This window comes from Puma concolor, chromosome A3, assembly GCF_028749965.1.
Source record: "Puma concolor isolate L17-30 chromosome A3, mPumCon1.1.hap2, whole genome shotgun sequence".
Lineage (NCBI taxonomy): Eukaryota > Metazoa > Chordata > Mammalia > Carnivora > Felidae > Puma > Puma concolor.
This window is the reverse complement of record NC_141669.1, coordinates 64,557,057-64,571,159: the sequence shown is the minus strand read 5'-3', so window position 1 is coordinate 64,571,159 and position 14,103 is coordinate 64,557,057. Positions and strand designations below refer to the sequence as shown.

The window sequence follows — 14,103 nt, the reverse complement described above, 5'->3', positions numbered from 1 at the left end:
CAGTGAGAAAAGGTGCATTAACTAAAATATGTGCATATTAAGTTCATTTCTTCACTTCTCCCCTTTTACCAGTTTTTGTTTTTGTTTTTTGTTTTTTGTTTTAAGAAAAAGTAGTCATCTTATTGAGTAGAGACCAGGAAATTTCAGGTTTTACATTTTTGTTGTTGTTATAGAGTATTCAAGCCATTCTATTGTGAAAATAAAGAAAAACCCTTTACTCTTTATTATTAAAAAAAAAAAAAAGTATTGGGCCCACATGAAAAGATTCTCAACATGACTCATCATCAGGGAAAAATACAAATCAAAACCACAATGGCATACCGCCTCACCCCTGTCAAAATGACTACAATCAACAACACAAGAAACAACAGGTATTGGGGAGAAGGGGGGAGAAAGGGGGGCCCTCTTACATTGTTGGTGGGAAGACAAACTAGTGCAGTCACTCTGGAAAACAGTATGGAGGTTCCTCAAAAAGTTAAAAATAGAACTACCCTACACCCAGCAATTACACTACTAGGTATTTACCCAAAGGATACAAAAATACTGATTCAAAGGGATACATGCACCCCAATGTTTATAGCACCATTGTCATCAATAGCCAAATTATGGAAACAGCCCAAGTGTCTACTGACTGATGAATGGTTAAGGAAGATGTGGTATATATACAATGGAATATTATCCAGCCATAAAAAAAGAATAAAATCTTACCATTTGCAATGACATGGATGGAACTAGACAGTATTAGCTAAGTGAAATAGAAGAATCAGAGAAAGACCAATTCCATATGATTTCACTCATGTGGAATTAAAAAAATGAGCAAAAACATTAAAAATAAAAAAAAAGAAGCAAACCAAGAAACAGGCTCTTAACTACAGAGAACAAACTGATGGTTACCAGAGGGGAGGTGGGTGGGATTAAGGAGTGCACTGATTGTGATAAGCACCCCATGGTGTATGGAAGTACTGAATCATTATATTGTACACCTGAAACTAATTAACATACTAACTAACATAACTAACATACTACTGTATGTTAACTGGAATTTAAATAAAAACTTAAGAAAAAAAAGTAGCAGGTCCAGGTATTTACCAATGTAGATGAAAAAAAAAAAAAAACCATGAAAACCTACATACAGATGTCTATAGCAGCTTTATTAGTAATGCCAAAACTTGGATGCAACCAAGATGTCCTTTACTAACTTAATGGATCAATAAAATTGGTATATCCAGACAATGGAATTATATTCAGTGGTAAAAACAAATGAACTAACAGGCCATGAAAAGACTAAGAAGAAATTTAAACACATATTACTAACTAAAAGAAGCCAATCTGAAAAGGCTACATACTGTAGGATTCCAACTATAGGCATTCTGGAAAATCCAAAGCTGTGGAGACAATAAAAAGATCAGTGGCTGCTAGAGGTTAGGGGATAAGAAGGCAGGGATGGATACTTGGAGCACAGAGGAAATACAGATCATTAAACATTTGTCCAAAACCATAAGATGTACATGCCTAAGAGTAAACCCCAATGTAAAGTATGGTTTTGGGGTGACAACAATGTTTGGATAGAAGCTGATCCATTATCACAAATGTAGCACCTTGGTGTGGGGAATAACAGGGCAGTCTACACATACATAGGGGCAAAAAGTACAAGAAGAATCCCTGTACCTTCTTCTCAATTTTGCTGTGAACCTAAACTGCTCTAAAAAGGAAGAAAGCAGACAGACAATTTGGAAAAAAGAGAAGGAAAAAAAAAAAAGTACTAGGAATGCCAAGACCCAGGACTAACTATATGACTGAAAACTATAAGAAAAAAAAATTAAAAACTCTGGTGGATCTAGATTATGAGAGTTAGTAGAAAAGTATTTTTAAACAACTATGTAAGAAAATAGGGAAAAAGAATTTTAATAAAGCACTGAAATCTTATATTAATATCTAACAAAGTAGACATTAAGGGAATAAGTATTACCAGAGACTAAAAGAAACATTTAATGATAAAAACGAAAATCCACAGGAAGATACAGCAATTATAAATCTGTACACATTCTAAAATTAAAAATAGAACTGCCATATGGTCCAGCAATTCCATTTCTGGGTATACATCCAAAGAAAACAAAATCACAATGTTGAAGAGATAGCTGCATCCCCAAGTTCACTGCAGCAATATTTACCGTAGCCATGACATGGAAACAACCTAAGTATCCGCTAACATCATGAATGGAGAAAGAAAATTTGGTATAATTATATACACCAAATATACAATGAAATACTATTCGGCCACAAAAAAGGACATCCTGCTATTGTGACACCACAGATGGACCTTCAGGGCATTATGCTAAGTAAAACAAGTCAGACAGAGGAAAGAAATACTACATGACCTCACTTGTACATGGAATCTTTAAAAAAAGAAAAAGCAAAATAAAAGAAAAAAACAGAACTCAAATACAGAGAATGCACTGGTGGTTGCCAGAGGCAGAGGTGAAATGAGTGAAGGTGGTAAAATGATACAAACTTCCAGTTATGTAATGTAAAGCACAGTGACTATAATTAATACTGTATTATATATTTGGAAGTTGCTAAGAGACTAAATTTTTTTTAATGTTTATTTTATTTTGAGAAAGAGAAAGAGAGAGAGTGAACATGAGCGGGGTAGGGGCAGAGGGAGGTGAGAGAGAATCCCAGGCAAGCTCCACACTAATAGCATGGGACCCCATCTCATGAACCCTAAGATCATGACCTAAGACAAAATTAAGAGATGCTCAACTGACTGAGCCACCCAGGTGCCCCGAAAGTAAGTCTTGAAAGCTCTCCTCACAAGAAAAAAATTGTGTAAGTATGTGTGATGGTGGATGTTGGCTAGCCTTATTGTTGTGATCATTTCATGACATATACATCTATCAAATCACTATGTTGTCTACTTAAAACTAGTATTATATGTCAATTATATCTCAAAAAAAATATTAAAAAAAGTCTTGTGTCAGGAAGAAAAAGATTCCAGACAGAAGGACAGAAATGCAGGAAAGAGTGAAGAACACTGGGAGAAATCATTGTTTCTGGGACACATATATACACACAAATATATGTATACTGACTTTAAATAGAACCACAAAGCTTGCCAACTTGGGGGGTGGGGGGGACGCTTGGGTGGCTCAGTCAGTTAAGCATCTGACTCTTGATTTTAGTTCAAGTCATGATCTCACAATTGTGAGTTAGAGCCCCACATTAGGCTCCACGCTGGGAGTAGAGCCTGCTTAAAAGTCTCTCCCTTCCTTCCTCCCCCTACCACCACCCCCCCATCTATTCCTCCCCAGCTCATGCACACACTCCCTCAAAAAAAAATTTTTTTTTTTTTTTAAAGTTTATTTATTTTTGGGACAGAGAGAGACAGAGCATGAACGGGGGAGGGGCAGAGAGAGAGGGAGACACAGAATCGGAAACAGGCTCCAGGCTCTGAGCCATCAGCCCAGAGCCTGACGCGGGGCTCGAACTCACGGACCGCGAGATCGTGACTGGGTTGAAGTCGGACGCTTAACCGACTGCGCCACCCAGGCGCCCCCCAAAAAAATTTTTTTTTAAAGCTTGCCAATTTTAAATAGAGAATTAAAATGTATGATAACAATAATACAACATGTAAAGAAATGAGAAAACACATTAAGGAGATTTATAAGAAAATTGGTAACAGTAACAATGTATATTTTGCTATATGTATGTTGTAATTTCTAAGGTAATTCTAGAAGAACAGTAAAAGAATGTATAACAATTTAATAGAATAAAAACTAATAAAATTCTTGATTATTTCAAATAAAGGCAGATGAAAGCAGATGGGAGAGAAAAACACAAAATGGGTGAGACAAACAGAAAACATACAGCAAGCTATCAGTGAAAATGGCAGTAAATATATTGAGTGATGTCAGGGACAATGGCAGTGAGAAGTTCCTAAAAGTCTCTCTTCCATAACAGTCACAAGAACAATGGCCCAAAAAATATCAGGAAAAAAAGCAAATATGTGCGGTGATGGAGATGTTAACGAGTTTATAGGAATTCTTCCACAATATGCATATAAATCAAAATGATCATATTGTACACATTAAAAATATTATAATCTTTGTCAATTATACCTCAACAAAACTAAAACAGTAACACATTTATATTCAATAAAAATATGGTAACATCTTATTTTGTATATAAAAATGTTATTTTTTTTCCAAATCATATTTAGTATTTTACCTTGTAGATCAGTTTGTTAAACATGATATCCCTTTAATTCATAGCCACAGTAATGATCGGTTGCCCTAATTATAATCAAATACTTTGACTAAAAAGGGTATAAATTGCTAAAACTGCAAATACATTGACTGAAATGTGAAAAAAAAAAAAAAAAAAAAAAACTTCTGAAGTATTTTAAAATAGACCTACTTGTCCCAACCAAGAATTCCTATCTCTTCAATAAGGCTTGAGTAGAACTGGGGAGGAGGAGGTGGTGGACACAACTCCTGTTTCTTCTTTAAAGCAACTTCCTGCGTAAAAGAAAAAACTTGAATCTGCTGTGGAATGCTAGACAGTGAATTGTTAGTACCTGATTACAAAACAATTTCAAAATTTCCTTTGTGGCTAACCAAAGTGTCCATTACTTTCATAGAAATTCCAGCTGAATCACTCCCAGTCTCCTATAAAGAAACCTGAAAAAGTTGAAGGACTGCACAGAATGTTATGTGAAAATATCAATTATTTTACCATTGAAACATCAAATTTTTTCCTAGACTACTATGCTTATCAGAGATAAGAGTTAAAAGAAAAAAACAAAAAACAAGGCTTCACCATTTTTCTATTCCTGTGGATAGAAGTTTTGATAGAAACATGTACCTTTAAGAAAAGCTTGAATTGAATCACACCCTTACAAACAAAATTCCTTTATTACAGTAAATATTCACCTGCTACTTTCTTTCACTGACTTAACATTCTGTATTATTCCCAGACCAGGTTAAGTGTTTTTTTCATCTATCTGGCTAGATCACAGTTCCTTTCCCTGCTAGGCCCACCCATGATATCTTCAAGATGGTTTATGTACCCTCAAAAAAACTAAGATTTTTTTTTTGCAAGCAATACTAACATCATTAGAATTGCTAGGGCTGAATATTATCAATTACTTCAGAGGAGCTGACCTAGACAAATATCTCATTTGGAAAGTGAAAATATATGTATCTTGCAAATTACAGATGTACATGTGGTCTGGATTATCAAGAGATCATAAAAAAATAAATTAAAAAAGAAGTCAGATATAATAAATAATAAAACCAGATGAGAACAAGTATAAAAATCATGTTTCTACAACCCTAATAAAAGGTGTTAAGTTTTATTCATATATAAAGTTCTTACACTTTTTTAAACAAGGATAGAATACTATTAAATTGAGACAATACCAGAAAGAATAGATTTTACACAACAGTATTTCAAAAACAGTATTCCAAAATCAGGACTATTAACTGAAATTAACACAGTTCTAAATCTGCTTTAGGATAGAAACAAACAAAAACAAACAATAACAACAAAACTTTGAAAGCAGGTTTGTAAAGCCCAAAATGTCAATTTGGATTTAATTAGACAAGAAGTATGCTGCTTTTTTAATGAACTAAATACCTAACGTTATCTGTAAGTTGCCTGATGGTCCATAAAAATAAATTTTTACTATCAAGATTATCCTGTTATTACAAAAACAAGTCAGTGTAGTTCCTTTACATATATATTAAACAGCTTCAGTAATTCTTTTGAAGTTTTTTTTAAATCCAGAAATATTAAATACTGCTATCCACAGACATTGAAGGTAAAAATAAGTTTGGATGATAATAAAAATGTATTTGGGGGGCACGTGGGTGGCTCAGTCGGTTAAGCGTCCAACTCTTGATTTTGGCTCAGGTCATGATCTCTTGGTTCCTGAGTTCAAGCCCCGCATAGGGCTCCAGGCTGACACCGCAGAGCCTGCTCGGAATTCTCTCTCTCCTGTCTCTCTCTCTGTCTTCTCCTCCCCCAGCTCATGTGTGCTCTAATAAACTTAAAGATGTATTTTAATCCTAGGTTTATGACATTTGTAAACTCTACCTTCTACCTTGAATCAGACAAGTTACTCCTATTCCAGAACCACAACAAGAAAAAGGTCTAAGTCAGAGAAGCAAAGCATTCTTTGTAGAGAAGAGGCAAGACACATGGTAGAAAGAGCACAAGCTTTACAAAGGTTTTAAATTCTAACTTTACCATTTCCTAAATTAAGGCCTTAGCTGCTTAGTGACTAAGCCCTAAAGAGGAATAAAAAAAAACCAAAACCTACCCACATCAGAGTTCTATTAAAACACAGGTAAATATAAATTAAATATATACTGAACTCCCCTATATGCCTAGTTATTACTAGGAAACTGTGGAGATATACCAATTTCCTGAAAAGGTTCAATAACTACACATTTCATTTGAACATCATCCTCAATACTTTCATTGGTGATTATGTTATAGGAACCCTATTACCGACAACACAGCCCAACAAATAAACTAATGCAATTCTTATTTTCTTAGGTATACTGTTCATAAATGTGCAATAGTATCACCAATCTGTCAATTTCTTTAGAAAGCTAAAATACAGCAAGTCATTTTATTGAGAAACGCGGTAACAAATGTACTAAATAGAATATTGTTAATCAGAGATCAATGTCAACATTTTAAACCAGTAAGTTTCTTCAAAATTAAATGACCAATAGAGCTGTTCTTACAACCTAATAAAGTTAGCTTTAGTAATAAGAGCTTAATGGGACACAGTATATATAGTTTTACCTTGGTCCCTTAGTCCTTTTATTTGTACCATTTTTTTAAAGTATGCTAAAAAGATTTAAAAAAAAAAACCTTACAGACTTTTTTTTTTTTTTTTTTCAACGTTTATTTATTTTTGGGACAGAGAGAGACAGAGCATGAACGGGGGAGGGGCAGAGAGAGAGGGAGACACAGAATCGGAAACAGGCTCCAGGCTCTGAGCCATCAGCCCAGAGCCCGACGCGGGGCTCGAACTCACAGACCGCGAGATCGTGACCTGGCTGAAGTCGGACGCCTAACCGACTGCGCCACCCAGGCGCCCCATTACAGACTTTTTTTGCAATGTCAAGGATAAACCAAAATATGCTTCACATCTTCACCTCATCTTTTTTAAGTTTATCATATTTTGGCCTTTGATGAAATTCATAATCAATTTTGATAATTCTTATTAGGGTTTATGAATTTATAAGTCAAACTTTAGAAACTGACTATAATCTATTCTGATCCCAAACATTTGATCAAAGCCCTACCTCAGAGGCTTGTTAGGAGGATTGAAAAAAGGACTCAGAACAACTGGCAACTAAGCTCTTAGTATGTGGCAAATGCTACTAAGAATAAAAAACTCAAAAAGAACTACAAAAAAAATAAACTGCTTGTTGTTAGTACCAATACATTGGTACTATAATTTTGTAAGACAAATATAAATATAGAGATATAAGGAAAGCATAAGTAAAACATAACAAGTAAAACATAACAAAAAATAATTATGTTAATATTAGAAACCAAGATTTTCAGAGTAAAAGAAACACAAGCATGAATATCAAAGTAAAAATGCTATAATGCCAAATTTGACTTGGAAATATCAATATGAATTCATGATAAATTACTCTTTCTAAACAGTATTTTTTCCTAGTTTTTGTCCACTGACAAGACCTAGCAGTAATAGCAATGAACACCCCAGTTCCTAGATCTGTGGCATCCAAACACCATCTCCTATAAAGAAACCATGGCTCTTCAGAGAAGTAACTGATTATAGTTCTGCAAAAGGATGAGTAAATTAAACTGGGGCAACTGGTGTCAGAAAGCAAACTTTGGGCTGTGTTAAAAGAACTAAAAAGCCGAGATGAAGGGGGATACACTGACCAAAAATGATAACAATTTAAGCATCAAAAGGTATAGTGATTGCAATGGACTAAAGTCAATATATAAAAGTCCATGAGTTCTTAATGCTACTAAAAAAAAAAAAAAATCATTAGTTTCCTTTGACAGTTGCTAGGCACTAACTCATTACTCTAAAAATTGATTTTTTTTTTAAAAAAAAAGGGAAAAGAAACAAGCACTTAACCTATTTCTCCAGTATGAGCTATACCTCAAATTAACCAAATAACTGATGAAGGGAAGTTCTTCTCTACAGACCTCCAGATAATAAATGTAGATGACAGAATTTTTTAAATCACCATCTGCAATGATTATCATTGGATGCTAAAACCATTAGGTGACAGGTTGATATGAAACTTTATATTCAATGGATCTAAATCTATTGATCAATCTTAACTTTACTAAAAGAGGAATTATCAGATACTATGTGCCTCCCTCATGCAATCTAAGTACACAGCACAAAGTATTCTTACCAGAAAATGAACCCAACTCTGTTGAGACTGAATTACAAAAAAAGGCAGAAGACTATGTTAAAAGACACCATGAATATCTAATAAACCGAATCCAGAATGCAAGAAATGTTATAGGACACATGATCTAGTTTATTTAACAAGTAAATGGCATGAAGAAAAAAAAAAAGGGTGGGGGAAAGATGAAATGCTGCTAGAAATTAAGAGACTTAGGAGACATATCAACACATATAATGTGTGGACCTTATTCTCATACAGATACAGAGAAGCCAAAAGAAATTACCACTAACTTTGTCAGGGTTATAATAGTATATTTAACAACATTAAAAAAAACACTTAGCTGTTATAAGTATACACCAATATATTCATGGAGGGATGAATACAATGTCCAGGATTTCCTTAAAAATACTCTAGTCCCTTTCTCCTTAAAGAGTAGGGGGAAAAATGACAAAATGTCAGGTCATGGACCCATCAGTTTTCACTCTGCAGTCTTCCCTCTTCTGCTTATGTTGAAAACTTGCATAACAATTTTTTAAATAATACAATGTCCACAGGATAAACTAAAAAGTATTTTATGCATAACTGATTAACAGAATAATCAATTACTATATGTAAGTATATGTATGTAATAAGCCTAAGAAGTTCTTCAGAAATCTGCAGCTATATACAAATTTATACATATATCTTTAGGTTTGACTATCTCTTCATAGATGTTAAATTCTCAGACAAACCAGGAGTACATTTTATTTCTTCACCACCTAAGACTAGTGTCAAATGTACCCATTTTATGACACAGTCAAATTGGTTCCTGTACACATTTCTGTTCCTCACGCAATTCAAAAAAAGCATCACCCACATTTACACACACAGTAAAATAAAACATTAAGTGACTGGGAGTTGAGAAGTTTTAAATTCCAATGATGTTAGTTTTTAAAGGAATTTTTTTAAAACATCAAGACTTATAGAATATGGTAACAGCACTAGAAAACAAATTCTTACCAAAACCATCTTCAACTCCATCAGAAAGCTCATTAGATCAGGAGAGTGCTGCATTCTCTAGATTAAAACATTTCTAATTAATTTCATTTGTACAATGAATATTCCATATACTGAAATTGAACTAAAGTACAGGTCCATGTGAATGAAAAAAATATTAAATGTATCTACATCTTAAAAGCGTAACAATTAAAGTACTTATAACCATCTCTACTATGTCTACCAATTTCATTTTGAAAGAGTAATTAAAGCCCTCAAATCTATTTTGGTGAGATACACTGAATTGTACTTAAAATCCCACACACCTTAGTTCCTTCAGCACCGACTACTGGTCAAGTTTAGCAAATCTGTCAAACCACATCATTATGAAAGAAAGAAAGAAAAGAAAACAAAGGAAACAAAGGAAACAAAGAAAGAAAAAAGAAAGAAGAAAGACAAAGGTGTTATAGGAGTGAAGAAAAGAAGAACATAAAATAAAATTCAGGCAAATCTATGCAATTAAAAAATCTAATTAGAGTGATGAATTAATGATCTATACTGTATTTTTATTTTTGCCCCTGACCTTAAAACTACCTACAATTGTTAATTTTGTTTTTTCACAACTAACCCATATTAATTCAAAAGCAGTCAATCTTTAAACAAGATAAAGCCATTGTAACAAAAAGGCAAAAAGGAAATAACTTCTAAAGTTGAATATTTAAGAGTTATAATTTTATTTCCTAGAATCTTTGATTCTTAAAATAACTACAGAATAAAGGAAAGCAAAGCAAATTCTCAAGTGTAACTTTTAGATGAAACCCTACATCACTTCTCTTCTTGAAATCAAAATATTGCATTTTTGTTACTTTTTTGTGATACACTGAAGTACCACCATGCAGTTCTGAACAAAGCCCATCTGTGAATTTGTTCACTCTTTTAGACGAGAAAAATAATAATCTAAGATACTTCAACAATTCATGAGACATATGAATAACAACATAGCTTTGAGTGAGCAAATCTGTAAAATGAATCTTTGACTTTCTCATCTTCTATACAATATGTGCCCTGTTAGCTTACTAGTAATGAGCAATAAATAGTATCAAGTTTCTGTGAAAGATAGCCTAGAGGCTAGAAGCAGCCCAATACCTGTTTCCAGAACTAAAGTTGTAAGGAAATGCAGCCACACCCATTCGTTTACCTCTGGTCATGGCTGCTATGGCCCTACAAGTTAAGTAGTTGGGACATATTTTAGGACCACCAAAGCCTGAAAAATTTACTGTCTGACTCTTCACAGAAAAAGACTGCTGATCCCCCAACCCACACTTATTAAAGTTAAAAACACTATAAGGAAAGAACAGGAATACTGGAATAAAACAAAGAAAAACTAATTCTTGGTTCTATATGACCCACTGGAGGGCAGAAAAGAGATTAATAAGTAATTGGGACTTTTTCTAGGAACTCTTGTGGTGAACTGGAGGAGAAAAACAATTATAGATATTATACTTAGTCTCTATTAACAATTTTTTCCAGGCTATTTAAATATCTCAATAGATTCGTTTCTTAAACTCTAGTATACAATATAAATAGTCACAGTGGATGAGGACGAGGCAGTGTAAAGAAAACAGAGAAATAATTTAAATATCCCCTTAAAAAACTGCAGTAATTATGCTGCCAGCAATGACAGCCTACATTCTACAAATCAAATAGTTTATCTCCTATATTTCTTTGTGGTTCGGTAATGCTTTATGTGAGAGTGACTGTCATTGTCAGTTATCATAGATAATAACCTGCTTTTAAGATAGAAAAAATATAGGAATAGCAGAAATCAGGAAAAACATACAAATGAATAAAGCATCAAAGGAAATGCAGTTCTACTTACATTTATTTTTCTACAAGAGGCATTTCATTTATTTTTGGTTTCTTTAGTAACAGTGACTTTTTTTAAGTTTCTCTAATTTTTAAAAGAATTTTCAGGCAGAACCTAAACATCAAGAATAACTACAGTGGGGCTGAGGGTGAAATAGGTGTAGGTAATCCATAATACAAACTTCCAGTTATGACAATTAAAAAAAAAAAAGATTAATCCTGTCTATACCTCATGTATGCTGTATTTACATGTACACTCATTAAGTACGTATGTATGATCCTAAGTGATTTCCACCACACCTTTCCTGTTCCTAATCTAGAACTACAATCCCATTTTTGCCACAGATACTCTACATTTCCTAAATGGGTCCTGGTTTTCTTCTCCTTACTACCACTATTCAGTCTCAGCAAAAAAATCTCTCAAAAAAGTGATGGCTATGCATGATGGCTATACATTTGAAGACCCTCAAGTCTCCAGGATGGAAATCAGTTTCAGAACAAATGCTGCCTAGAGATGTACGGAGGATTCTGAGAAAACACTTTCTATAATGCATGGATCCTTAAAATATTTAATAGAAATGAAACCTACAAAAGTCAGCAACTATTAAACCAGTTTGTTACAACGTTCTGCAAACAGTCCTCTAAAAAAGAGTTAACTTTGTAATTTCTTATCCTTGCTTAAAACAAACTTTTTAAAGGACTTACCTGTTGTACTATTTGATGGTATCCATTAAGTATTGTTTTCAGTTGCCAACTACATAATAATCTAAAATTTAATGGAACAAAATGGTTTCTTTATTGTTCAGAATTAAAAGGAAAAAACTTATTTGTATGCTAGCACAAACACGCATGTACATAGAAAAGAATGACATAAATATAATTCTGACAAGTTAATAAAATTTTTTACCACTGATACTGTTGAAAGTCTTGTCTTCAAACTGTCGGGACTAATTTTATTTCAAAATATAAATAACTGCAATCAGTAAATGACATGCAAACAGTAAATCTTTTTTTTTTTTTTTTAACCATATCCAAAGCAAAATTTGCTATTGAACTAGATTCTTCTCCAAGTTAGGTTAAAGAAAACCAACAGTTTTGATCATAATGTACAGAACTTGTATTTGAGAAAGCATATGTAATGATATAATCTTCAAATTAAAGATTACTGTAAAAGGTACTTTGAATTATATAAGTAGTAATAAGTTAGTGTTCGTCTATCCACTGGCTCACCTCAGCTGTGCTCTTGATATTGCTTAGATGAGTAACTCTTCTAAGATGTGCTTTTCCTTACCTTGAAGTAGGAAGCACCTCTGAGTTTCCCCAATTATAGCCCCTTCAGGACATCATGACTCTCTCCCATTTTTGGTCTGCTAACCTCCATTTCCCCCCTATTTCCTCTCTTAATAACAAAGTAGCTCATTCAACTGCCCACAAGAAAACTTCTTCTCCAAATGTACGTTCCATCCCTTGCCAAGTTGACCAATTCATTATCACTTTACTATGATATCTTTATTTTCTGCTAGTTTTTTCAACTTAATATATTAACTTGCCCAAGTAAATCTCAACTTAAAAAAACAAGATCATTACAACTCTTCTTTGACTGCATTACCCTTCTCTAGCCACTCCTTTTTTTTCAAAATAGAATTGACATTTGCACAACACTGGTTGAACTGCACAGGTCCACTTACAGATTATTTCAATAAATATACATACGGTACTATAAACGCCACTTCCTCTTATGATTTTCTTAATACATTCTCTCTAGTTTGCTTTAAGAATACAGTATATAATACATACAACATGCAGTATACAAGTGTTAAACAACTTGTTCATGTTAGTGATAAGGTTTCTGGTCAACGGTTTTGGGAGAGCCAAAAGTTACATGCAAATGTTTAAGTGCATGACGGATTGGTACCCCTTAATCCTGGGTTCTTCAAGGGTCAGATGTACTTTATCCTGTTTATGTTTTCTTTCTACTCCCTTACCCACTCCCAAACCCAATACAATTTGCTTTCTGCCACTACACGAAACCTATTCATATTTAACCTGATCCCTCTGCAATACTCAGTGAACCATTTTCTCATTAAGCCTCTTCATAGCTTTAGTGATAATTGTCGTCCAGATTTTCCTCTTACTTCTCTGGTCAGTCCTTACTCTTCTTCCAAGTTCCTCTTTATTTACCAGTCCTGTAAATGTTGGTATACTCTCAAGTCTTTTAAACATTGGCTTTCTCTTTTCACCCCGCACTTGCAGAAACTGGAAAGTATCCATACTAACAGGCCCAAATCCCATGCCTACTGTGACTTGCATGTCTCACACTTGATTTCAACGCCAATACACTAAACATCTCCTCTTGATACTTCACACCTGACAACATCTCTAAATGATGGCTCTCTTACTTCTCCACTTTAACCTCTTCTCTAGCTTAGTGTTGCCAGAAGTTGGAAAGCATCCTTCACAACTCTTTTCCTCGATCTCCTACTTCTAATTAGTCACAAAATCCAGTCAATTCTACTAACAATGTCTCTGGATTCTTTGTCCACTCTACTCCCAGAGATGTTTAAGAACAGAAATGAGATTTGTAGATGCTGCCTACTTTCCAGTCTCATCTCTTGATACTCCTTGAAGGGCTGTCTGTACCAAGAGGTACATTACACAATTGCTATTTACTACTTTAATGAGAAAAAAAATTAGAGAATTAATGTTTTACCTTTGAAAAGTACTTCAGCACAAGGGAAAATAATTTACAAATGTACGCTGATTTGAAAAAACCGGAAACATTTCTGGCTGGCTAATAAGCACTTTAGGCAAAACTAATTGCTAGCATCAGCTTTTACCAGAT

The 14,103-nt window shown here is 33.9% G+C and overlaps 1 protein-coding gene across 5 annotated transcripts in view; it reads right to left on the bottom strand.

Annotated features, from left to right (window-relative positions):
- The window catches only part of FANCL (FA complementation group L), an 84,960-nt gene that overhangs the window by 59,335 nt on the left and 11,522 nt on the right, over positions 1 to 14,103 (bottom strand). The window contains exons 3-6 of one of the 5 annotated variants that reach the window (XM_086701057.1): positions 11,967 to 12,027; positions 9,420 to 9,476; positions 4,617 to 4,667; positions 4,417 to 4,517 (exon numbers count right to left, since the gene is read on the bottom strand). The exons of 1 other annotated variant lie outside the window; for it this stretch is intronic. In XM_086701057.1, coding sequence (XP_086557183.1) covers positions 4,417 to 4,517; positions 4,617 to 4,667; positions 9,420 to 9,476; positions 11,967 to 12,027 — 270 coding nt within the window. The remainder of the gene's footprint in view (positions 1 to 4,416; positions 4,518 to 4,616; positions 4,668 to 9,419; positions 9,477 to 11,966; positions 12,028 to 14,103) is intronic. 3 more of the 5 variants (XM_086701058.1, XM_086701060.1, XM_086701059.1) reach the window with 3 other exon arrangements.